This window comes from Homarus americanus, unplaced genomic scaffold (assembly GCF_018991925.1).
Source record: "Homarus americanus isolate GMGI-L3 unplaced genomic scaffold, GMGI_Hamer_2.0 scaffold24260, whole genome shotgun sequence".
NCBI lineage: Eukaryota > Metazoa > Arthropoda > Malacostraca > Decapoda > Nephropidae > Homarus > Homarus americanus.
In genome coordinates, this window is record NW_024721079.1 from 213775 (window position 1) to 240251 (window position 26477).

The window sequence follows — 26477 nt, forward strand, 5'->3', positions numbered from 1 at the left end:
TTCAATGTTTCATTTTGTTTAAAAGATATTGTCTACAGTGAAAATATTTGGACAACACTGAAAGCTGTTCTCTCTAAGTCTCATTATTTCACAGAGACAAAATAAATAAACTTGAAAGAAGTTACAAAAAGCAGTATATTTCTGAAGGAATACAGAGCCAGCAAAAACAAAACAAAACAACTCAACATTTTAAGATTTAAATCCAGTACAAAGATGTTAAAAATGAAGCAATTTAAAGCATGCAGAGATTCAGATAGTTGCATCAGTAGCCTTGTTTTAATATTGTACAACTCTCTCCAGTACTCTAATGCAAATGACGCCTTGTACAACTATGTTAGTGACTATGGCCGCACACACTCCTTGACCAAGATTTTTGAACGAGTAACCCTAAGAACAGACCAATTTTGGATGGTTCCAAAACTTGTCTGCTCTCCTGCAATTGTTTTTTTTTAAATAAATTTGCACAAGTCATTTATATCCCATATTTGAATTGTAAAGAACAAGCAACCTTTCATAAACTTGTGGCATCATGACAGCCTTAATTATTGAAAAAAGAAAGAAAAAAGACGAAGCTTCAATTTAATCCACAATTAACTACGAGATGATTATAGAAGGTGCATACCCTCGATTACATTGGACAGACTGTACAGTACTAACGAAAAGTTTAAGTTTAAAATAAAAAAAATCAATAATTCCCATAAATATTTTCTTACGGCCACTACAGTGTCAAAAGCACGTCTACAATAAAAAATGTAACACGTACTACAGGTCTAACACCTCTAACCCAGCACCCTGTGGTCAGGGTGACTGGCTGTCTTGGCATGAGTTCTCAAAATTCTTTGGTGAGGGTAACATCCCTGTTCAAGCTCTCAGAGTTCTTTTCTGTGTAATTATTTTTCTCGTAAATTATTCTTTAATATGGCCTCAAAGAAACTAGCATGTGATGGAGGTGATGGTAACATACACACACTAATTTTCACATCAAGTTGTACAGTACATTTCATTATAAAAGACAAACTATATTTAATACATAATTATTTTCAGTACAAACCCAACAGTAAGAAAAAGAAAAGGAAGAGAGGAGGGAGGGGAGAGGTAGGCAGCTGATAAATTTATGACCAACTTGAAGTAATGGACATATATTTATACTGTGTATCACTTATTCTATTTTGTACATTAAATTCACTATTCTGGAAGGGAAATGGTTTGCTGTACTGTATAACAACTTTTGTCACCAGGAACTGATCTTCAATTTATAACAATACTACAGTACTGTACTGTAACTGTTATTAACCAGCACTACAGTATTTCTATTTTATGTATCAGTAAAATAATTTTTTCAACAGACTTCAGCTGACTGCCTGTGTGGCTTGGAAAGTTCTATGGTTGGACACCAATCAAGTTTTGAGGGTGCTGGGTGGGGTGGTGTGGTGTGGTGTGGGTGGGGTGGTGGGGTGGGGGTTAACCTGCACACAAAACCTTAATCTTAGCTCAGTCTGTTGTTTCTAGGTATGCAAATATTGTCTTCGGAACTTGCATCATTATTGTTATGGTAAAATATCGGGAGTATTTCTGACTGTCATGGTACAGTAACTTGGAGTCTCAATAATTAATCTTAGCTCAGTCTGTTGTTTCTAGGTATGCAAATATTGTCTTCGGAACTTGCATCATTATTGTTATGGTAAAATATCGGGAGTATTTCTGACTGTCATGGTACAGTAACTTGGAGTCTCAATAAAAAGTGAATGAAACTGTCTACAAGCAAATATTTGGCATGAGCATGGGTAATTGTCTTTCTGCTCCTCTAGCCTGTATTTATATGGAGTTTTTTTAGTCTAGATTACTACCCAATATAGTGGACTTTATTCCTCCATGGTATAGATATGTAGATGATCTTCTTTGTCTTTGGCCTAGAAACAGTGACCCATTGGAATTTTTAGACAAGCTTAATGATATTGTCCCTAGTATCACATTCAAAATTGAAAGAGAAATAAATGGATCCCTTTCACTTCTTGATATGCTTATCATGAGAAATGGCCAAAACTATAAATTTAAGGTATATAGAAAGCCCACACAGGTAGACAGTTTCATTCACTTTTTATCGAATCACCTTGAGTCTACCAAAATGTCAGTTTTTTCTGCTATGTTCTTAAGATGTCTGCGTATTTGTGACTCTGAATTTATTGACGATGAATTGAAACACATTCGTTCTATTGCACAGAAACTCGGGTACCCTTCTGTGTTTGTTGATCGTTGTTTTAAAAGGGCTAAAAAATCCTTTCATTCCTCTCAAACCAGACAAGTTCCTACACTTAAGAATATTTTGACTCTGCCCTATCGTAATGAATTTGTCCCGTTAGTTCGGTCCCTCAAGCTTCTAAATATTAATGTTGTTTTCAAGTATGACTCAACCATTACCAATATGTTAATAAGAAATAGCCCAAGTTTGAATGTAAATGGAAGTGTTTATTGTATTCCATGTAGCAAATGTAATTGTAATTATGTAGGACAGACAGGAAAAACACTGCAGCTCAGAATCAAACAACATAAGTATAATATCAGAACTGCATCTGAAAGCAGTGCCTTGTTCGTTCATGTTAGGAATAATAATCACCCCATTGCTTGGGAAAAAAGCTTAGAAGTATTCAAATCATCTTGTGTCACAGAAAGACTTCTGGTTGAAGCTAGTTTGATTAAGGTATAAATCAATAAACCTTAGTGATGGTCAGTTCAAAACTGATATGTTACATAAATTTATTTGTCAGTGGCCCAAGGTTAAAAATGCTTTGAAAACCTTCGATCTAGATGTATGATAGTTATTTTGTGGGTCCCTTATTTCTGACCTGACCTGGCTAGTCACGTCACCACCCTTCTCTTAAGCTCCTCTACGTGTGTGTTGGTGTGGGGATTAGTGGATGACATCATTATGACCTGACCTCATGTTTTTAAGGTCACCCTGTATATTTAAGCCTCTCTCTGTCCATGTAATCCAGATGCCTCTGAAGATGTCTTGTATAAAGACGAAAGCTAAGGTACTCCGTTGTTTCCATTTTCCCGTGTGATTTTATCAATATATATATATATATACAGTTGGTCCTCATATTACGCGGTCCCGCATTCCGCGTTTCACCGTTAACGCGGTGCCTTGCGAGAACCTAACATTTTCACATTCCGCGGTCGTGAACCCCATTACGCGGAGAGCGGCTGGCAAGCCGCGCCATTTTTGGATCCAAACCTCCCGCCATCCGCCATGTTGTGTAAGAGGCGCGAAAATGGTGCGCACAAGGTCGCCCAGTCATCAAAACATGACCAGTTCTTCACCCGCCACCCACTACAGCCGGCCCAAGTCAGTGATAGTGATAATTATAGTGAGGATATGGACTTATATGAACTTTGGGGGGTTTGACAAAGAGGCCCTGCAAGCCTCTGTGGTGGATAGTGATACAATTGATACAAGTGATACAGGTGAGGGCCAATAATCTGCCCTCTGCCTCGGAACCAACCGCCCATCCCCGTGTGCCCAGCCATCTTTTCTACTAATGTAAGTGTTAAAAAACCTAATATTATTGATATTTCTCTTAATTATTAATTGTGTGTGCATGCCATCATAAAGTTAAGATAATATTTTTACTACAACATAGTTGTGTGTCGTCAAAAAGTGGAGTTTGGGGATCGGCCGGACTCCATTTCAATTAATCCCATATGTTATGTTATTCACTTTACGCGTTTCTCACTTTCCGCGGTACCCTCCGGGTTACATTAACCGCGTAATATGAGGACCAACTGTATATATATATATATATATATATATATATATATATATATATATATATATATATATATATATATATATATATATATATATATATATATATATATATATATACATATATATATATATATATATATATATATATACATATATATATATATATATATATATATATATATATATATATATATATATATATATATATATATATATATATATATATATATATATATATATATATATATATATATATATATATATATATATATATATATATATATATATATATATATATATATATATATATATATTTAAATTGAGCCCAGATCCTTAATCAGCATGTAAAGTAGTACCACTGTATGAAATATGGACAAAATCCATGGTATGACACTGGAAAGTGAAAACTAATGTGTCTATAGTAAAGATAGTCTATACTTTTAATAAAATGTATATAAAGGTGATTTAAAGCAAAAGGGCACAGCATAATTAACTTTTTAATACAGTATTCTAAATATCTTTAATTATTTCAAAGGTCATTAATTAACACTAATTACTGTATTTTGACACAGTATATTAAATTATCAAATTTGGAGTCTGGAAACAGAAGGTTTGTGTGTAGGGATTGAGGAAAGTTTAGCAAGTGGGTCACTATGGTATTTTTACAAATTAAATATTCAAGTGGCTTAAAAGCCCACATAACCAAAGAGAAATTATATTTATTAAAGAAAGTAAGTAAAGAAGTAAACGATAAGAAAGTAATTTCCCTTCCCTAAAAACAAGTGAGAATAGAACTTTGCTTACCTGACAATGTCCACACCACGGAGCATAAAACTTTATGAAGTGCCGGCCGTTGGGTACCAATGCCTTAAAGGTGACATCCGTGTACTCTACCAAACCTGTAAGTGCCTCTGGAACTGAAGCTTGTTCCACATCCTGTGAGAATAAAAATAAAAAACTGAATTTTCTGAACACCACAATTTATATCCAAGACACTTGGCTACTAGGAAAATAATTATTTAAGAATTTTGTAACTGGCTACCCAATAATAGACATTTATTTGTGCATCAAGTGAGAATTGATACAGGTATACACCCTAATTATGTCAGACTTTATTCCTGTGTGGTGCTGTGTTTAATATTGAATTTCAGCCACAATTCTATGTTGGTTGTTATACCCATGTACTTGTCTCACTCACTCACTGTTGTATTTCAGAGTTAAGATATTAGAAGATAAGCTAATAACCATTCTTGGTGTACTGTACAGTTTAGTTTAGTTTAGAAGTCATTGTTTGTAAATTGATAATAAGTGCTTTTAAGGTTACTGGTACTTCTTTCCTCATTTGTCCTCTCGGTATCATGATAATTTTTACTTTGGTGCTGCCATGATAATCTGACCTAATCCTTTATTTCACTAGTCCAATGTTCAACTGAGAGCATATTCACAGCAGATCTGTTTTGTTTTATATGCGATGACTTGGGGTATTTGGTATTGTTTATGTTTAAATCAGTCTCTAGACAGAATAGACTTCGAAGCAACTTCACAAATGACACTGGGCTGTAACAAGATAAAACCCCAATTTTTCAGGCCAGAGTTGATATGTTAAGTTTGATAGGGTAAATCAGTCACCCTCCACTCCCTACAATGCCCATTACTTCAAAATAGGGAGAACAAGTGTAAGAGGTCTGATTAAATAGCCATATCTGACCAATTAGACACTTCATGCCAAAAGCTATGACTCATTTATCTCGTTATAGCCAAACCACCACCTTCAAAACTGTTCCTTGCTGACAATGCCTTGAAATCCAGGAAGAAAAAAGTGTAAACATAATAAACCAGGGTTGGCCAATTTAAACTAAATGACTTAAACCAGGCATGGGCAACCCACAGCTTGTGGGCCACATGCGACCTGGACCATGGGTTTGTGAGGCCCGTGGAGTGATTGAGAAATTCTATTTAATGTGGTCCTCAGTTCAGGTAGAGGCAGCCAGTTTATGGTGTGTAAAGCAATATTTATTAATAGAATAATATTCACACACAATTCATTATTGTTTCATCACCTAAGAGTAAGTAACTAGGAAAATGTAACAAGTGAAATAAGTATATAAAGTCAACAATAAAAACATTTTAACTTGTGAGTTTACAGACCAAGTTCGGTGTGTGGTCTGTTTGATGGATTAACTGATATGTGGCAGTGGGTCACATGGGAAAATTTCTTTTCCAAGCATCATTACGACCACTAATTACCCTGCAATCGAATCATAGACCATAGATTCAGAATCAGCATGTTCAGGAGTACCTATACCTGTACTGAGATTTTCAATGAAATCTCTCTCTCTCTCTCTCTCTCTCTCTCTATATATATATATACTGTATATATATATATATATATATATATATATATATATATATATATATATATATATATATATATATATATATATATATATATATATATATATATATATATATATATATATATATATATATATATATATATATATATATATATATATATATATATATATATATATGCAAGTAAATAACTGTAGGTGCGCGTGATCCAGGTATATGCTGATAACCACAAGGAAAGAAGAAAATACGAAGTTTACATTGGCCCAAATTAGAAAATCTTGATAAAGTGTTGCACGAATGGTTTTTGTTAAAACGATCAGAAGGTATGGCAATTTCTGGGCCGATGCTTATTGCCAAAGCAAAGTCTTTTAAGGAGCAAATGAACATTGAATCAGAGTGCGCATTTAGTGATGGATGGCTTAGGAATTTCAAGACTCGTCATGGTATTAGACAGTTTGTTTACATTTTTGTCTAGTGTTGACTTTATTTTTCTTTAAAACTGCTCATTTTGATAAATGAAGCATGCTATATTTGCTAATGAATAAACTATCAAAATGTACCTGTTCATCTCTTCTTTATTCCTCCTTAAATGTTAATTTCAAAAGAACTGCCTGAGAATCCGGAAAATCCGAAAATCCGGACCGACCCAATCCCCAAGCAGTCCGGATTTTTGGACTTCTACTGTATTACATTCAGTAGGCAGGTTACCCACTTAAGGCTTAAAGTTTTTTATTAAAAATATCTCGAGTAAAACTCAAGTTACATAATGATTCTGGGAAGTAACTCTTACATTAGTTGAGGAGTGTCTGTACTCTGCTCTCTATGTTTGTCATAAGTGGGAAACAAATCCTTTCCTTCAGTCTTAGCTCTGATGTGCACCCCCCCCCAAAGGACAACTATTGCTAAGTTCAGCTTTTCAGGAAAGACTCTCCTAGAATGAATCATCTTACATAGTACTGCTTACAAGATTGTTTAAACAAGTAATCTCCCTACAATAAGAATACAACTGCCTATAGGGAAGAAAACAAACAAAGAGGTTAATTTTCTCCCAAGGAAATACAATGGGATACCCTGTACAATAAAGAAAATAGTCTTCCACATATACTGTATACCCACCAAAAAGAGTCCAGTCAGTCCTCTCTCCCATCCATGGACCCTGTGAATCATGTCTCTGTGTGTGTTGTTCCAGATTCACAGAGACATGATACACAGAATTCATGGATGGAAGAGAGGACTGACAGGACTTTTTTTTGGTGTGTGTACAAGCACTCCAATAAGTTCTTATGAAAGTTATAACAAAAATTGTCTATATAACCTTACTGGTGAACCTCTCAACTTAAATACTCTACATGTTACTGACCTGCACCTCAGTTCCCAGTTGCTCTGCGATGAATCTCTCGAGTGAAGCCAAGTCTCTAGGTCCCTTATATTTCACGCCACTCTGTACGCCTTTGCCGAAAAGTTTCAACCTAAAAACAGTACATATTTAAATTAGATTCCTGACTTAGTACAGGCAATAGTATTTTCTTATGTTAAAATGGCACAAACTATTTCATAATGACAGAACATGAACATCAGACATTGCACGACAGCCGAGGAGTAGGTTATGACACTCGGACACGAACATCAGATTTTCCAGAAATGTACTTAATTTTGCTAAATATTAAGATGACCTTATAGCTGTTAGTGTTACCAGGACTACTTTAAACTTAAGTACAGTAAAGTACCACACCCAAAAGTGCCCTCTCCTCAGGTGGTCTCATGTTGGCTGCTTTGACCATTGGCAGCAATGACATCGCTTCAATTGGGCATGGGGGGGGGGTCTTTCTCTCTCTGTGCTGAACAACATTGTTTGGCATTAGCCAAATAAAATGCAAATAGTGGTGTCCAATAATGAAGGGGTTAAACAAGCTTATGATAATACATATCTAGCAATACCAAGTTCAGAGACAAATTTGGTATAATGCCTAGGAATTTGTTTAAATAACGAAAATATGCAATAATGAGTGTGTGTGCTTTGTGTGTTTATCACGTACTTTTTTAGTGTTAAACGCTGTTTTCCCTATTGAGCGAGCCTGGAAAACCTCCACCTGCCTCCTCTGGGGCGCCTAAAAGGGCACGAAAAACAATCGCAATGGACGTGAAATTAAACGTGATCACCCGCCTTCAGAGAGGAGAGAGTGTGTCGGAGGTTGGCCTCGTGCTTGGTTTAAGTGAGAGCCCTGTTCGTACCCTGTATGGTATATGATGGTTCCCCTAACCTGTACCATTTACATGTTTTTGAATGAAGCGGTGATTTTCAAGAACGTAACCCCCACATAAAATGAGAGGTGGGTATACAGTCCTGTACTGTACAGTATACTGTACAATAATAAATAAAAAACAATAGAATACGTATTGTATTTTAACTTACTTTGAGGTGTGTATGTCGTATTCCCGGCGGTTTTGTTTACATAGCAAACAGCTGATTGTAGACACAGTCGATGATGACATGCCATATTCTTTACAGAGTGCATTGGTTCTAATGCCTTCTTCGCGTTTCATAATAATCTCTGCACTGTATATTATCGATATGTTAACTAAATTTCAGAATGACCAATAATTTGAAAGTAAAAATACAAAAATATTCAAGAGACCAACAAACTCGATGTTTACTCCACTGTAAACAAAGTTACACTGAGAAGCGTTGGTGGGTGATTCGATCAGCTGAAGGGCACACAAAACTGTTCCCTGTACTGTATATATTATCAATATGTTAACTAAATTACAGAATGACCAATAATTTTAATATAAAAAATGCAGAAATATTCAAGAGCACAACTTTCTTTACATTTACTCCACTGAAAACGAATGTAAACATAGAACCAATTACTGTATTGGCGGACTAGCCGATCAACTGATCAGCTGATGCGCACACCATAAGTGTGTTCCTCGCAAGGCTGTCGTTAATAGAACTGAAAATTCTTATGGGTGCCAATTCGTTAACCGAAATCTCATAAATTTACCCGCTCGTTAATGGAGGGACCACTGTACTGTACGTATGTACAATCCAAACTGATATACAGGAATAAAACATAAATCATTAACAAGGATTTGAAAATGGTATGAAAATCTTAAGGAGTAAAAACTTGTTTGACAAGAAGTAGATGTCTCACGTAGGATAGCCGGTGACGTCCTGGGAGGAGCAAAGAGCCGTGTGTTGAGTACAGTCCACTTTACCCACGACAACTTCAGCTTTTTCTGTGTTGTACTTCTTTCCTAGATCATCCCAAGTTGGACTCAGCCTTTTACAGTGACCACACCTGTAAACAAATTAAACCAAGAAGTATAACTTTACAAAGGTGACATTTAATCACTGTTTCAATAAATTAATCTGGTGGTGCACTGCATTTATTTAACTGCTCCGTGTGAAGGGGCTAGATCACTAGCAACTACAAAAAGAACAAGGAAATCTTCTTCTGTAACAAAATCTAAAAAATATGAAAACATACTGTACCATGTTTCAAAACAAAACATAGCTAACATCTCATTATATTTTTCTTACAATATTGGAAAAGAAATGGGTGAAGCTCACTGGCAGTTCCTTAACTGTATTTTAAAATCATCTTCTCATACACTTTTTGTTTTTCAAAATTTAACACTTTATTTGTAGAATTTAGAAAGTAACAAATTTATTTTTCTAAAAAAAAAAAATTGCATATACAGTATTGTACTGTATAGTACTGTACAATAATTATGCTGATAAGTTAATAGTTACCTGTACTCCACAATAATAAGTTACCTTACTTTTCAACCATTAACTACTGTACTCTACTGTATTACGTGAATATTCATGATAAAAGAAAAGTCAGTTGTTACTTCCAAATTACTGGTGGTATGAATCATGCGTCAAAAAAATTTAAAACAAATATCCATTAGTATTCGCCAATTTTAAATCAAAGTCAAAAAACTGTATCTGAGTATTGTCCTTGTTTTGTCCAGTGTCAGAGGCATGTGATGTAGAGGAGGTACACTATACCTCAATTTACAATGGGGTTGGATTCCTGAAAACCATACAGTAAACTGAATACGTACAGTACAGTATATTCAATAAATCAATTTGTATTTACCTACTGGTGACCAATATAGCTAAAATGGGAGATATTTTCATTAAAAAACACAAAATAGAATAACAGTACTGTAATACAACTTCAATACTGTGCTGTATTTGCATGCAAAAATATTGACAACGCTCAGGTGACCACCATGTATATCCAGCATGTGGTTCAAGAAGCTCAGAACAGGGAGATATAAATGTTTCAGTAGTTTATAACTTTCGAGGGCACTATGTCCGAAAGTAAAATAATACCGAGTTAATCTATAGGAAAGGGATAGGATAGGTTATGTTACGTTAGGTGAGGCTAGCACATGACCTCAGCCTTTTTAAATTTTTTTCCCAAGATAATAGTGTTACATCACTCTATCCTCCTGTATCTCTTGCTTAAGGTAAGTTTCTTACACACACTGGTTAGGGTTAAGTAGGGGAGGATAGGTTAGGTTAGGTTAAGTTTGGTAGGTTAGGTTTTATTTTTTAGTTATTTATTTATTGTTTTTATGTTTTTTGACCTTCCACTTTTTCAATATCTCAACTACAGCTCATTTCCAACGGCACTGAAGGTCTTGTTTGTATGTAACACGATGATTTACACTATAAAAACCCATTTTCAAAAGTCAATTAGGTGTTGGCAACTACTAAATATTTACAATGTTGTGTTGTCAAAGTAAGAGAAACAATTGAGACCCTGAAATTGTGTGTAAATGAGGCAGAAAGTCAGATCAGCAACCTGGGACTTGGTCTACCATTAAACAACACATTAAGCTGCCAATATCTTCCCAGACGGTAGTACCTCCCTGTTTGGTGGCTGCCTACTACCTAACGGCATATATTATAACCCTATCAAAATGAAAATTAATCACATCATATCTAAAATACACGACAATATTAGGTTATACTCACCATGGTGCGAAGAACATAACAAAGTTGGGTTTCCCTTGTACAGAATCCTCAAATGTTTCAGCAGTTAAGGTGACAGTGTTGGCTCCATGCTCGTCTGATGCAGCCCCTACTGCTGTTAAACTAGTAGTGATGGCGAGGAACAAATAATTCATATTCACTAGTTGTGGGAGGAAATGAATTGTTACTTACAACCTCCACTATAAAGCACCAACGTGTTCAATGATTCATAAGACAAACAGTTGCTGCTGACCCGGACCTACTCAGGGAAACAGTAATACAGGAACTCTCACTCACGAGGTGTTGTGGTCAAGGAATATATAATAAGGGCGTATCGTTCTCCCATAAAGGCACGACTCCTTGGTGATGATGATCGACAACACAGAAAATGTTTACTTATTATTTGTCAGGGTAACTTTATTATTCCCGCCCCATACTGAGCAGTCCAGTTTACACCTAACCCCTATTGCTCATATATGCATCCAACCTATGTTTGAAGCTACCCAGCGTATTCGAGTTAATGATGATGTTTGGTAACTTGTTCCATTCATCCACTACTCTATTTCCAAACGAATGTTCATCTATTTCGCGCCGAAATCTAAATTTGTCTAATTTAAAACCATTGTTACGAGTTCGCTCCTGGTTGGATAGTTTGAGTACCTTTATAATGCCACCTTTGTTCATCGCTAACTTCCATTTATACACCTCTATCAGGTCGCCCCTCACTCTACGTCTCTCGAGGGAGTGCAAATTAAGATGCTTTAACCTGTCTCTATACTCAAAGTTCCTAATGTCCGGGATTAGTCTTGTCATTCTCCTCGGAATTCTTTCTCGGGATTCTATAACCATTCTGTAATACGGTGACCAGAACCTGGTATCTGGTTTCTCTGTTAACATCTTCTAGACTAAGCGAGTGTTAACTTAATGTTATTATGTTAGCACACCTAAATTGTTGTGGGGATGGGGATCATTTAAAATATTGCAATATAATTTATCGGAAAAATCAAGTTCAAATAACTGACAACCGACTTATGAAGGTCAGTTTTGTATTAGCAAAGGATTTTCTGTAAGGTAAATATTACCACAATGAGTACCCAATTAATTTTGGGTTGAAGTATCAGACCTTTTTATTATTTGCCATTAATAAGTGGTGTTTATTATTAAGGAACTCGGATATTTAATTCATCATTCCTACAAGGGCTTCAGATGGAGGAAACCGGAGTATTGTACCCCGAGAAATAATAATAATAATAATAATAATAATAATAAATCCAGCGATATTTGGTTGAGTCCCTCAGTTAACATCCCTCTCACATCAAACCCGGGGACTGAACCTACTATAGTGTATGACCACAGTGATTAATTATTATTTTGTTATCATATTCGCCACTTATCAGCTTACTAGCCGTTTGGGCGGTTTATCCAGTGTTAGTACAGGAAGGAACCGGTGACCGGGAAGCCTGTGGTGTTTGGTAGAGCCACACTGGATAACACCCTTCTCACGTGTGTCCCAGCCGAGGCTCGAACCCTTTGACATATTGGTGAGAGTTATGGGCATTACCGTAAATAACGGGTTATGCAATCTATTTGAAGTAAAGTATTAGAAAACGATGTCTCTGTTAAGTGCGATATATAAAATTTCTGGAGGGTTTTTGGTGTACAGTATATCAATCATCATATTGTACTAAATACTTTCCTATCTCTTACTGCCATCTAGTTTTAGGGTTTAGCACCACTTTTGAAGAAAATGGTAACTGTAAACTTGGGATGACAGCGTAGTAGTGCACGTTCTTTATATAATTCTCATTGGTTTGTTTGTGATAGTCCAAACTGATTATATAAGCAACTTCTAAATATAATTTGAGAAGCAAGTACAAACGTAAACTCATCTAATATGTTTCAAATTATTGCCACCATAAAAATATAATGTTGAAATGAATATGAATAGTGGTTTTGAAATTAGATATATGTGTTTCTATGCTGCATGAAGTTGAAGTCAAAGCCTTACAGAGTATGAGACAATACAACACGCCTCCAGAGGGAGCATCAAGTTCCGCGCTGCACCACGGCCATCAGCTGAGGCCACGGCCAACACATATGAAGAGGAAATACTACACCTGTGTCATAGTTGCGAAATGTTAGTGTATAAAACGTATTCGTTGTTGTAACAAAAAATAAAAGAAATATTTCATTCTCAAATAGAAGCAGTTTCTATAATACATAACAAAGAATAAACTTTCTTGAGCTCTTCTCGAATTAAATCGACTACTGATACTTTATTACGATTTTTTTTCCATTATCTATGTCTGTCTATCATGTATCATTAAATTTATAGTTTACAATTGCATTGAAGGTACACGTAATACACGCTCAGTAAAATTAATTGTTTATAGGTTACAAGATTTATCATAACAATGAGAGTTAAAGGACTTTGCATTAGCAATTATTTTTTAATGAAAATGTATACAGTAATAGCATATCTTCTTAGTCTAGTATGACTGTAGGCTATGTTGTGGCTGTCATTATCTTTATTTCTTTTCGTGTTTTCTCATTCATTAATTCATTCTCAGTAATCCCCGCACCCCCCCCCCCCCTTCATTGATTCTCTCCAATCTATGTTTATATATCTTTTTGTTTGTAATTTTTATATCTATCTATCTATCTATCTATCTATCTATCTATCTTTCCGTTCGTTATCTTTCTGTATATCTATATATGCCTATTTGTGCTGTGTTGAATCCCTTATGACCGTCTCCCATTTCCCCTCTTATCAATCATCTCTCTCTCCTCCTTTTTCTTCTCACAGTTTTCTCAAGACTCTATCCCTTTCTATTCTATCATCCTTTTCCCTACTATACCCCTATCCTTTCCTCCTCTTCCTTCCCCCCTTCTTCTCTCCCTGTCCCGTTGCCTCCCTTCCCTTCATCCACCCCGTTTCTCTCATTTCTTTTCCTCATCTCTCCTCCCTCTCCACCCCCTCTCGTGGTATCTAGTGTTCACCGCGCCAGCTAAAATCTTCACCACTTTAGGTCCAGTTTCAGAATGCTTCGCTCGATGGATGTTCTTCGTAACGGAGGATGTAAAAGTGTACGTAACTGGATAAGGGACGGGCTATTGACGTATGTGAACGCCCATAATACCTGACCTGGTATGGGGACATGGGGATAGGTGGTTAGGTCAGGTGATATCGTATTGGATAATTATAAGGTTTTTGTAGTGATGAATGCAAGCCACTATCTGCAACTCCGTTGAGGATGGCGACAATTGTCGCCGAGACTATTTGGATTAAATATTACGTCTACCATTGTGGGCTTTTCTCTTCAAATAATTCATATTTACTTTGGAAGGAAGTTTATCCTGAGGAACAAGCCAACAGGAAGATCAATACTTATGAGTTATACACCAAGTTACCAATCGAGTTTAAGGGATCTAATTCAACTGAAATATATTTTTGAATTGATTATATGATCATATCAGGACACAATTGTGCGGCAGACAAGTGGATAATGCTCTCTTCTGACTCTCCTGTTCCAGGGATCAATGGTTCGATTCCCAGGCGTGTCCAGTTCACCCAGCTGTCAGGGGCGGGTCCAAGAATTTCACACGAGGGGTTCAAGAATTTGTGGCGGGGGGGTGGGGGATTAAATAGCGAGCAGAGCGAGCCCACCGAGCATTTGGGGGGGGCTGTAACCCCCTAGAATATATTTTGAAATCTGACCAGTATCATAGGCAATTTGAGGCTATTTGAAGCCACGTGCAATTGATATTGGGAGATATTCTGAGATCAATAGTAATTACGTTTTACTTTACAAAAATGCCTGAATACAATATTGGCTTAAAGAAAAAGTATTGGGATTTTCGGATGAATAGGAGGAGTCCGTACCCCCCAGGACCCCATGGATCCACCCCTGGGTGTAAATGGAAACCTATGTTTACAACTGGAGAAGTGAAGGTGGTAGAGATCAGTACCGGCCATGCTGCCTCCTTGTGCACCAATGGCTTAGTATACAGTGTGCTCGGACCCACTTTCACTTTTATCAGGACACGAAATAAATCTACGGGAATACCACTGGGATGGTAACGTAAGGTTTACAAATGGCATTTGACACAATGACCGATTACTTTAGTTACCCCTTTCATAATTATAAATATGAGTCCTAGAAAATAATCTACTCCAGATTAATTTTGTCAAAGAAAATCTATATTTGAAGGGGAACTAGTGCAAATTTGAGGCCGAAGGAACTTGCTATTGGAAACACTGGGCATGAACTGGCTCTGTTGTGAGAAAAAGGTGAATCAAGCAAATAAATTATTAGGTCTTATAAAAAGGTCGTTCAGATACCGAGACGGTACGTCCTTCGTAACGGTCTTCAAGAATGAAGTGCTTCCCCGTCTGGAGTACTGTCACCCCGTCTGGTTCCCGAGATATACTAGGGACTGTCAGTTGATTGGAAATGTTCAAAGGAGGGCCACCAGACTGGTGCCTGCACTTTGGCACCTTTGCTACCCAGAGGGATTTGAGCGCCTGCAATTGCCTAGCTTATACTAGTGCAATGTTATAATAATGATGTTAGTATTGTGTTGCGTTTAGTGATGATGTGTACTAGCACTACCATACTACCACTACTACTACTGCTACTACTATCACTACCACACTACTACTAACACTACGATTCTTCTACTACCACTACTACTAACACTACCACACTACCACCGCTACTAGCACTACCACTACCACTACCACACTACAGTGTACTACTAACACTACGATTCTTCTACTACCACTACTACTAACACTATCACACTACCACTACTACTAGCACTACCACTACCACACTACAGTGTACTACTAACACTACGATTCTTCTACTACCACTACGATTCTTCTACTACCACTACTAATAACACTACCACACTACTACTACTACTACTACTACTATCACTACCACACTACCAATACTACTAGCACTACCACTACCACACTACAGTGTACTACTAACACTACGACACTCCTACTACCACACTACTACTACTACTACTACTACTACTACTATCACTACCACACCACTACTACTAACCTTTGGCACGAGATACGCCATATTTATCCTATCTACTCTAGTGTAGATTAGCGAATGTATAATAATAATAATGGTTGCCCCTCGCTGTAGGATGGCCGGCCCAAGGGCCACACCCTAAGTTAACGAGTTGTATGACTCACTGTCAAGGAATAGTCCGAGAAGACCGGAGAACTCGCCAACTGCACTGGCTAACCATTACCCCGGAACACGATCCGCAAATCGATCAACATCCAGGTTCCCAATTACTGCTGGGTAGACAAAGGCAAATAGTTTAAAGAAACTTGCCAATAGTTCATCCTGCCCGGGATCGAACACGGATCCGATTGCTTGCGAGGCGAGCATGCTGACCATTAAACCACAGGTTACCAGCGAATATACCTGTATACCCACCTATACCCACCTATACACACCTATACACACTCCATCCGCTAAGATTACTATACAATCAATTCCCACTCACTCCCTAGGGCGCAGACAGGCCCTCAGGCACCCAGGTCCCTCACAGGCACCCAGGTCCCCTCACAGGCACCCAGGCCCCCTCACAGGCACCCAGATCCCCTCACAGTTGCCCAGGTCCCCTCACAGGCACCCAGGTCCCCTCACAGGCACCCAGGTCCCCTCACAGGCACCCAGGTCCCCTCACAGGCACCCAGGTCCCCTCACAGGCACCCAAGTCCCCTTACAGGCCAGCAGAACGCAAAATCTACCCAAGCGTGAAATTAACAGAGATAACAATTATTTTCAAATTGATTACTCAACGGGCCGGAAGAGGGCGTGAGGCGATCGTTATGACGGCCGCTTGTCCACACACTCATCACCCGCGGAACACCAGTAAAAACTAAATGTTCTTATATGCATTAAGTATATTAAGTATTATTATTATTTTGCTCATTTAGCCTCAGTAAACCTAATTTATAAACCTTACCAAAAATGCATTTTTTCGATTGTTATCTGAATTTTATTAGATATCTATCACCTAACCTAACCTAGCCTAACCTAACCTAACCTAACCTCTCTGAAGTATCTCTGAAACCTCCTTTACTTTTAACGTTATCCAACGCCTTCCTCGCCTCCTTCATCGCCTCCCACCTCTATCACTCCCTCCAACGCCTCCCACACCCTCCTTCACTCTCTCCAACGCCTCCCACACCCTCCTTCACTCCCTCCAACGCCACCCACACCCTCCCTCCTCCAACAGCTTGTACCAGTCATCCATCACCCCTGGCGAGTATTCTGAAGGACGCTCCGACACATTTGACATTCAAGAGGTGGCGGCCATCATATCCCCGAGGTCACGCCGCCCGAGATCCCTCCAGATCCCCTTCCAAAGTCCTATAAGTCCTTTCTGATCCCTAGAACGCTCGCCACCCCTCCACCAAGCCATTACCCACTCACGAGACCCGCAAGCTAAACTGCCCTGGATTTTTTGGAGAGTGATGGAGACGGTGGAGAGTGTGTGTGTGTGTGTGTGTGTGTGTGTGTGTGTGTGTGTGTGTGTGTGTGTGGTAGTGAGTTTTGTGGAGGTTCAACCAGTCGATAAAGGCAGGCAGCTGAGTGTGGTGTTGACAGAGGCAGTGGTGACGAGGAAGGCAGACGAGACAGTAGTAAATATGAAGTCAAAACAAGAGGCAGTTATGGTCATCGTGAAGTCAAAACAAGAGGCAGTTATGGTCATCGTGAAGTCAAAACGAAGGATTGAATCTGATTAAAGAAGGATAATTTATGTTAACGAGAGAGGAATTCGGTTAACGAGACACGTGATTTAGGTTAACTAGAGATGATTTAGGTTCAACGAGTGATAATTAAGTTTAACCAGGCTACATTAAGTGAGATGACTTAAGTTAACGATAAATCATTTAAGTTAACGAAGCAGAATTTAGGTTAACGAAAGATGATGTAGGTTAACGAGGCAGAAAGATTTAGGGTAAATAAGGATGCTTGAAGTTAATGAGAGAGAGAGAGAGAGAGAGAGAGAGAGGCCCAGATGAAGGTTTGAGATATTGATCACTAGTAATCATTTCACTAAGCTCTCTCAAACACCCTGCCCTTCTCCGTACTCTCAGGAGGAGGAGAGGAAAGAGGGAGAGGAGGAGGAGGAGGAGGGGGAGAAGAAGAGAAGGAAGGAGGAGGAGAAGGAGGATGAGGAGGAGGAGGAGAGAGGAATATGAGTAAATGAGGTGAAGGAAAGATGTGAAGAATAGATGAGAAGGGGAAAAGGAAACAGAGAGAGAGAGAGAGAGAGAGAGAGAGAGAGAGAGAGAGAATTGTGTGTGATGAGGTGGAAGGGTGAGTGAGTGAGTGAGTGAGTGAGTGAGTGAGTGAGTGAGTGAGGAGGAAGTAGAAGGAGTAGTGAGAGGAGAAAAGTGCGAAGAAGGGATGATGGAAAGATAATGAGAGAAAGAAGAAAGGAAAGAGGGATGGGGGAGGAAAAAAGGGACAGGAGAAAGAGAGGAAGAGGAAGAGGGGGCATGGAAAAGAGAGGGAAAAAATGTGAGAGAAAGGAAGGAGAGAATGAGAGAGTTTGGGACAGGTGGGCAGGAGAGAGTAATTGGCAGGTGATCAAGGTAAGTGGTCTCCAGGCTCCTCTGTTTTCTCCTCCTCCTCTCTTCTCTCACTTCTCCTCTCCCCCCCTCCTTCCTCTCTTATACCTCCTTCCTTCCTCCGCTCCCTCCTCTCTCCCACCTCCTCTCTTAGGAAACGAACACAAGTCGATCTGTCCTCTGTCATTGAGCTGGGATAAGAACCTCGACCACACGACAGCTATAAGAACAACAGAAGCAATTTTATACTGTCTGACTCGGGTGGGTTGGTCCTCTCTCTCACACCACCGCCACCACTACACCTTCTGCTTACCACAGCTTAGTGCCACACGCAGTTAGCGGTGGCAGAGTGGTCGTTCTTCTCACGTGTACAGGACTGTCAGCAAACAAGACCGTCAGTTAACCACCCTAACGCTACACCCACATCACGTACACATCCTCACACATCACAAACTCAGACAGACAGACTTATTACAAATTTTTTTCAATAACTGCTGAGGACGTTAATAAACAGGTGCAAGCCAAGTAAATCATTCCTCGAGTTTTAATGACATAGCCAGTAAGTCAGTACAAGGTTCTTCAAAAACAATATTATGATATTTACGCCGCGACGCCCCGAGTCTGAAATTTATCGCGTTTGATAAAAACGGCTCATAAACGGGGTGATTCTGTTTATCTACCTGTTTGTCTGTTTGTTTGTCTGTCTGCTTCTCTCTCTGTCTGTCTGTCAACCTGTCTCTGTCTGTATGTCTCTGTCTGTCTGTCTCTGTCTCTACCTCTCTCTGCCTCTACCTCTCTCTGCCTCTACCTATCTCTCTCCGTTATATCGAAGTCCGTTAAATACGACACTTCCTTCTAACGGACTAGATATAAGAGATCACTCCGTTAGATCCAAATCCGTTATATGGAGGTTTGACAGTTACCATTTCTTTTTTACAATATTAATTAATCTGAACTGCTGGCAATGAAAAGCTCGCGAAACTCCCCTTCCTACTCCAAAAGGCGAGGTGGTCCGGGGAATATTGACAGCTCGGATACGAAGAACTAGGTCCAGTTGAGCATTATTCGGTGTTATTGATTCAGGTGATGTATCTTAGCTTGAAATATATGAATCGTTGATGGATGGGCTTACGAACGCTGCCACCACACCACATAAAGTTTAATGTATGGCTGAAGAAGCGTTATATTTATCTTCTTGTTTTTGTTCGAATTGTATAGACTTTTATTATGTTTTTAGCGTCTGTTGTCTGAAGGAAGTGGTAAATGTAACGTGTCAGGTTGAAGGCCATTAAATCATCACCAGAGAGATAATGGTCGTAAACTCTTCGGTGAGGAGTCTGTCGGTTTGTTCACAATTATTCAGCTGACAGACAGTGATGGTTATGGCGACCCAAGTAGCATCAGTCAACAGGTTAGTTTAGTTAAGAATAAAATAAACTTGGGGATGGGGGACTAATCTTTAGGTACTCCCACTAAAGACTTAGAAGTTATAGAAAAATGTATTTTTGCATCATATTGACAACAAAGGTACAGTCAACTATTAAATCCGTTCACCTCCCCAACCACGAACCCCTCAGAGAGATTCAGACTCATGTATCCGAAGCATTTATGGTACACAAAAATGTATCAGCTACTGCTTCGGGTTCATTGTTCTGAATCTTTCGGGGGTTCGTGGTTCAGGAGGAGAGGCGAACGGACCTCAGTAGTTGACTGTACAGAACACCATCAACTTTGAAGTGACTGGGGAGAGTTTTGAGGAAATGATCATCCAATAATTTTAACACTACAGAGAATATTCCTACAGTTTGTTGTAAAATAATCTGTATATTTTTTTTATTTATTGTTTTTTGTAAATAGAGTGAAGACTTGAGCCCTCCAATAAAGCGTTAAGGTGCTTAATTCAACAGGTGAACTAATTAGGGGGGGGGGAATCTTCCTGTGGTCCAAGTGTTATAATTTATATTCGTCTATGTTCTATATCATTGGGTTTCACTTTATATAATACACATTATAATGATATGAATGATGAGGTGTATTTAAAAAAAACAACCCAACCAAAATAATAGTTGTCCTTTGTGTTAGAGGATGGCCGACCCTTGGCCACCTAGGCGTGAATTTGTTTAAGATGTAGAAGCTGTCGCCAACACAACAACCACACCCTGAGTTAACATCCAGGCCCCAGGGAAAGAGTTCAGAGGAGAATGACAAGACTAAACCCGGGCATTAGGAACCTTGAGTACAGAGACAGGTTAAAGCATCTTAATTTGCACTCCCTCGAGGGACGTAGAGCGAGGAGCGACCTGATTGAGGTGTATAAATGGAAGTCAGGGCTAAACAAAGGGGACATTGCAAAGGTACTCAAACTATCCAACCAGGAGCGAACTCGTAACAATGGTTTTAAGTTAGACAAATTTAGATTTAGGCGCGAAATAGGTAAACACTGGTTTGGAAACAGAGTAGTGGATGAATGGAACAAGTTACCAAATATCATCATTAACTCGAATACGCTGAATAGCTTCAAACATAGGATGGATGCTTATCTGAGCAATAGGGGTTGGGTGTAAACGGGACTGCCCAGTATGGGCCAATAGGCCCGCTGCAGTTTCCTCCATTCTTATGTTCTTATGTTACTGCTGGGTAGACAGAGGCAAATGGCGTAAAGAAACTTGCTCATAGTTTCAACCTGGAACTCGTGTCCAGTCCCTTGCGAGGCGAGCATTACACCACAGGTCGCCACAACCTAACGTGACGTAACATAACCCAACCCAACCGTTAAATGTTGATATCATGCTGTTGAGAATAATATTTCGGCGTGAACTATGAAATAATAATCTATTCTGCTCTCTTATGGTATAAAATATGTGGCTACGCCCTGTATGTGTGGCCATGACCTGTAAGTGTGGCCATGACCTTATGTGTGGCCATGACCTATACGTGTGGCCATGATTCATTTTGACGCAGAAATATATAAAAATATACATGTTACCACTGCCTTGACGTATTTACCCATTATGCTGGGTAATAGTCTTAAAGGCTGATAGTGTTTGGCAGCTCGATAAACATTGGTGATATGAATAATATATATATTTCTTGCAGTAAATACCGTCATCTGAGCTGGGGTACAGATGCGTGTTGGAGGAGACTCCTCAGTCTTGTGTTGAGCAGCACTACGCTATTAGTCTCTCATTATGTTCAAGCTTGCAAATGGGTAATTCCATCTAATTACTGAACTAGTTCCGCGATTTTTTTGTTTTTGGGAGATCGCCCAAACTGGTTTTAATATATAAAAGTTCATAAATTCCCCTAAAAAAAAAATAAAGTGATTGGTATATATTAATGCAACTTAACCATAATATTACTAACGGGAGCCTAAAACCAACGATAATTGCACAAAAATTTTTCTGAAACTATTTTTAGGCACATATCAAGTCAAACTGGTTTACCTGCCAGTATTATGCATCAGTTTGAGGCGTCCTGACCCGCCGTGTGCAACTGGGCTTCATACACACACCTGCACACGACACACCTGTACGGTAATCTGTCATTACCCTGCACATTACACACCTGTACGTTAATCAGTCATCATACCTGCATATTACACACCTGTACGTTGATCTGTCATTGTACCTGCGCACTACACACCTGTACGTTAATCAGTCATCATACCTGCATATTACACACCTGTACGTTGATCTGTCATTATACCTGCGCACTACACACCTGTACGTTAATCAGTCATCATACCTGCATATTACACACCTGTACGTTGATCTGTCATTATACCTGCGCACTACACACCTGTACGTTAATCAGCCATCATACCTGCATATTACACACCTGTACGTTGATCTGTCATTATACCTGCGCACTAGACACCTGTACGCTAATCAGTCATCATACCTCCCCTTAACTAAGTCATTACTCTTACTGTATATAAAATTAAGATTTCTCCTCACGTCGTCACATCAAACATTTTTAGAATTCCCTTCACTGAGTCGACGACCATCACAGATAAAATTCACTCATTAATCATAATTCTTTTAAATAATGATCTCTGGGTAATGATGTGACCAAGACTGAGGTGTTTCAGACCATCCCCGTCCATACAGCGGGCTATCTTAAGACACAGAGTTGAAAGTCGTCTCCTCTGCCTTACGTAGTCTTCCGTAAAAGTCCTGTCACCTCTCCTACTGAGACACGGACCCCGCAGACTCGTGAATCCGAAGCATTTATAGAGGAAATAATGTATCAACATAGTGCTTCGGGTTCACGAGTCTGAATAAGAGATACACTGTGTTCGCGTTATGTTGATGAGCTGTGCAGTTGGTGGGTATTGGTGGTGGTGGTCACGGTACTGTACATTAGGAGGCCAGGTGGTAATGTCCTCATTCTCAATGTGTGTGTGTGTGTGAGTGTGTAATCTAGCTATCTTTCATGGTATACAGCGTGTTAAAAGTGAAACCTACCATTATTTTTCTTCATAAACAAATGAATATCCATCAAATTTTTAGCAATAAAAGGAAAAAAAAATGTTATTATGTGGCCAAAGCTTCAATTCCCTTTTTTATGGAACAAATAAGTATAATGATTTCAAGTGGGTGATGAACCTTAACGTCTGTGTCTGTGTGCGTGTTGGTCGAGCGTGCAGGTGGTAGCTTAAGGATGACCTGGGGAATGATTATTTTTTTTTACCCAGGAAGGAGCTAGTGGTTATCGTGGCTATATAACCCACAAACGTGAAATTACCAACACGAGAACGAGGCACTACAGGCCACAAATAATCCCTTTTTGGTGGAGAGAGAGAGTACAACAACACACACACGTGCACACTTGAATGACAACATAGTATTTTAGATGTTAATCATTGCACGTGAAACCAGCGAGAATATTAGTCTACCCTTTGACTCAGGGCACGGCGGGGAAAGAACGCTAAAGTTAGCACATATACAAGAGTGACATTATTACACGGCGGGGAAAAAACGCTAAAGTTAGCACATATACATGAGTGATATTATCATCAAATGTTCAGGTTTTCGTGATAATGTCTTACTTGAAGCACTTCACTACCATGAACTGCACTTTCCTTCTTTTTAATTTTATGTGTTTGAAACGACGATTTGGGGCTCTAGCAGGTCAACTACTGTACAAGTTTGTTGAGGAGGAATACAGTCAGCACACTCAAACACATATATTGGTGGTTTAAATGTCTTTTTTGTTAAAACAAATAGAGAAATATGCAATTAATAAATTTTCGTTATATAAGCCATTTAATTGCCGTCTATCTCGGATTTTTCATAATACTCCAGGATGAAAATATAACATCCTCTGGACTCTTGATCTAGGGACCTTTACCTTCCGTTAAATGTAATAAAACCTTCTATAGCAAACTTTTCCAGGTTCAACCTCTTGGCTGCCGGACTCTTCTCCTCTCTGGGGCAGCTTGGCTATTAGCTCAGGTAAGAATATCAACAAAAATCTACGTTAACAGACAAAATTAGACTAAAAACAAAGATTTACAGAAACACATCACCTAACTTCAGACACCTTAACTATGGAGTCTCCTAAAAACCAAACGGTGGGTAGAATACCCGAGAATGTTACTCACACACTGTTCACGGTATACCAGCCTTGACGTGGAGTGGATTCAGTAAGCGATGTGTGTTTGTATTAGCGAGGCGTCTACTATCTTCTGCTGGGTAATGAGAATGATGTACAGACGGGCATGATACCTAACATATAATCCTCTCTCTTATCTCTATTGAGCAATTTTTGTGAGTCAAACAAAATATCGACCTTCGGCGCCCTACCCCTGCCAGGGAAGGGGGGGTCTACCACTGCTAGGGAGGGGGCTCTACCACTGCTAGGGAGGGGGAGCCCACTGCTAGAGGGGGGAGCTACCACTGCCAGGGAGGGGGCCCAACACTGCCAGGGGGGGCCCTACCACTGCTAGGGAGGGGGGAGCTACCACTGCCAGGGAGGGGGGCCCTACCACTGCTAGGGAGGGGGGAGGGAGGATCTACCACTACCACGTGGGTAAAGGGTGGTAGGTACCATATCATAATGTAATGTTGAGGGACTGATAACTGTAAGACAGTCAGGTAACCTAACCTAACCTCGGTGGCTACAGAGGCACGACCATAACAGAGTCTATGAACACTTATGAAGAAGCTCTTTGGTGGCCTTCACGTTCATCAACACTTGTCCGCTTCTCACTCAGCCTCGACTGGCTTTGATTGACAGCGAGTCCAGCCAGCGTGTGACCTGAGTTAATTTGGCTTGAGATGAGTGAGTGTATGGGCGTCTAATGTTATTATTTCTTGTTTAATATCGTTATGTACTTAATTATCCTTTTAACGAGAAAGATGATACGCTAAGTGATATTTTACTCAGTCTTCTCTCTCTTATTACACGCTAATAAGATGTAAGACTTGGCAATACTTTATAACTTGATGATTTATTGTAAGCGAGAGTTGGGGACATATTTCCCATACACTATCAGGCAGTCTAAACGGAGAAGAGAAACACGTAAACACCGCACTCAATTAAAATAAAAATAACGATTTTATATATATATCTAAGCCAATAAAACAAAACATAAAACAACAGTAAATAAATAAAACACACACGATGGTTGAGTACAGACATGGACCTTGGTATCGCAAAATCTCTGTTATTACTTCTGTAAAAACCCTCAACTGCGTAACAACAAGAGGTCAATACTGATCTATTTTGTGAGGACCATCTTGTGTGCTAGGACTTTCAGCACATTATAAACAACACAGTCAAGTTATATCGTAAAATATCACCAAATCGACAAAATGTGCTAAATTTCTTCATCTTGTCACTCCTTATAGCTTAGAGAATCATAATTATAGGTGTATTCCTATTTATACTTACCGTTCCATCAGACAGCTTTATAGCATTTTTTACTCCAGGAAGCTTTACCATTATCACCCACGTGGAATTTAACTGGTTATTTAGTGATAGTATATTAATGATTCATCAAGTGACCCATTGTTATATTTTGGACCGAGGGATTTTCTGGTTATATACAATTATAATGAGTCCGGTAACCTGCTTCAGCATTCCGGATACGAAACCGAACATTGGAACTATGCCCGGTTCTCTGTTCTGTCAGGTTCGAGAAGGTTACCGGACTTTTGTGGTTACATACATTAATTATACTGCTGAGGCTGCCTTGTGATTCACCTGTCCACACGTCTTGAAGCTCTACTCACACCTTTCTTGGTCACCTCTATAGCCAAAACCAAACACGTCTGCTTTTCCTTTAGTTCTTGTACGATTAACGCCTCAACGATTCAATTTTATATAATTACTCATTATAAAGAACTAGTTTTTTTGGTACATTGTTTTCTAATAATATTTATGCGTTTGTAAGAATATGATTTATTACTTTAGTATTAGCTTAAATCTTCGTTGTTGGTCATCAGTTAAAATTATGAACAAGTTATACAGGGTGTCCATAAATGATTACCCTGATTCAACATGACAGCATACTGTTTTCAGGGTAATAATTTTTGGACACCCTGTATATTAACCGGAAAAATATGTCGAGATTAAAAATTAATTTCATCGTAATTATTTAACTGCATCTAATATTTTTCTTTACGTGTATAGGCTTCTGGCAACACTTTAGCAAATCTAACTAATCAAAACCCTCAATTAATCGTGGATGGTATTATAATTTATGTATAAACTCACCAATAAAAACACTATCACCT

At 38.9% G+C, this 26477-nt stretch overlaps 1 protein-coding gene across 1 annotated transcript in view; it reads right to left on the minus strand.

Annotated features, from left to right (window-relative positions):
- Positions 1-11402, minus strand: part of LOC121861379 (thioredoxin domain-containing protein 5 homolog) — a 16722-nt gene extending 5320 nt beyond the window's left edge. Inside the window, exons 1-4 of the mRNA XM_042359030.1 lie at positions 11121-11402; positions 9280-9426; positions 7485-7593; positions 4574-4705 (exon numbers count right to left, since the gene is read on the minus strand). Coding sequence (XP_042214964.1) covers positions 4574-4705; positions 7485-7593; positions 9280-9426; positions 11121-11272 — 540 coding nt within the window. The 5' untranslated portion in view covers positions 11273-11402. The remainder of the gene's footprint in view (positions 1-4573; positions 4706-7484; positions 7594-9279; positions 9427-11120) is intronic.
- Positions 11403-26477: the final 15075 nt, after the last annotated feature.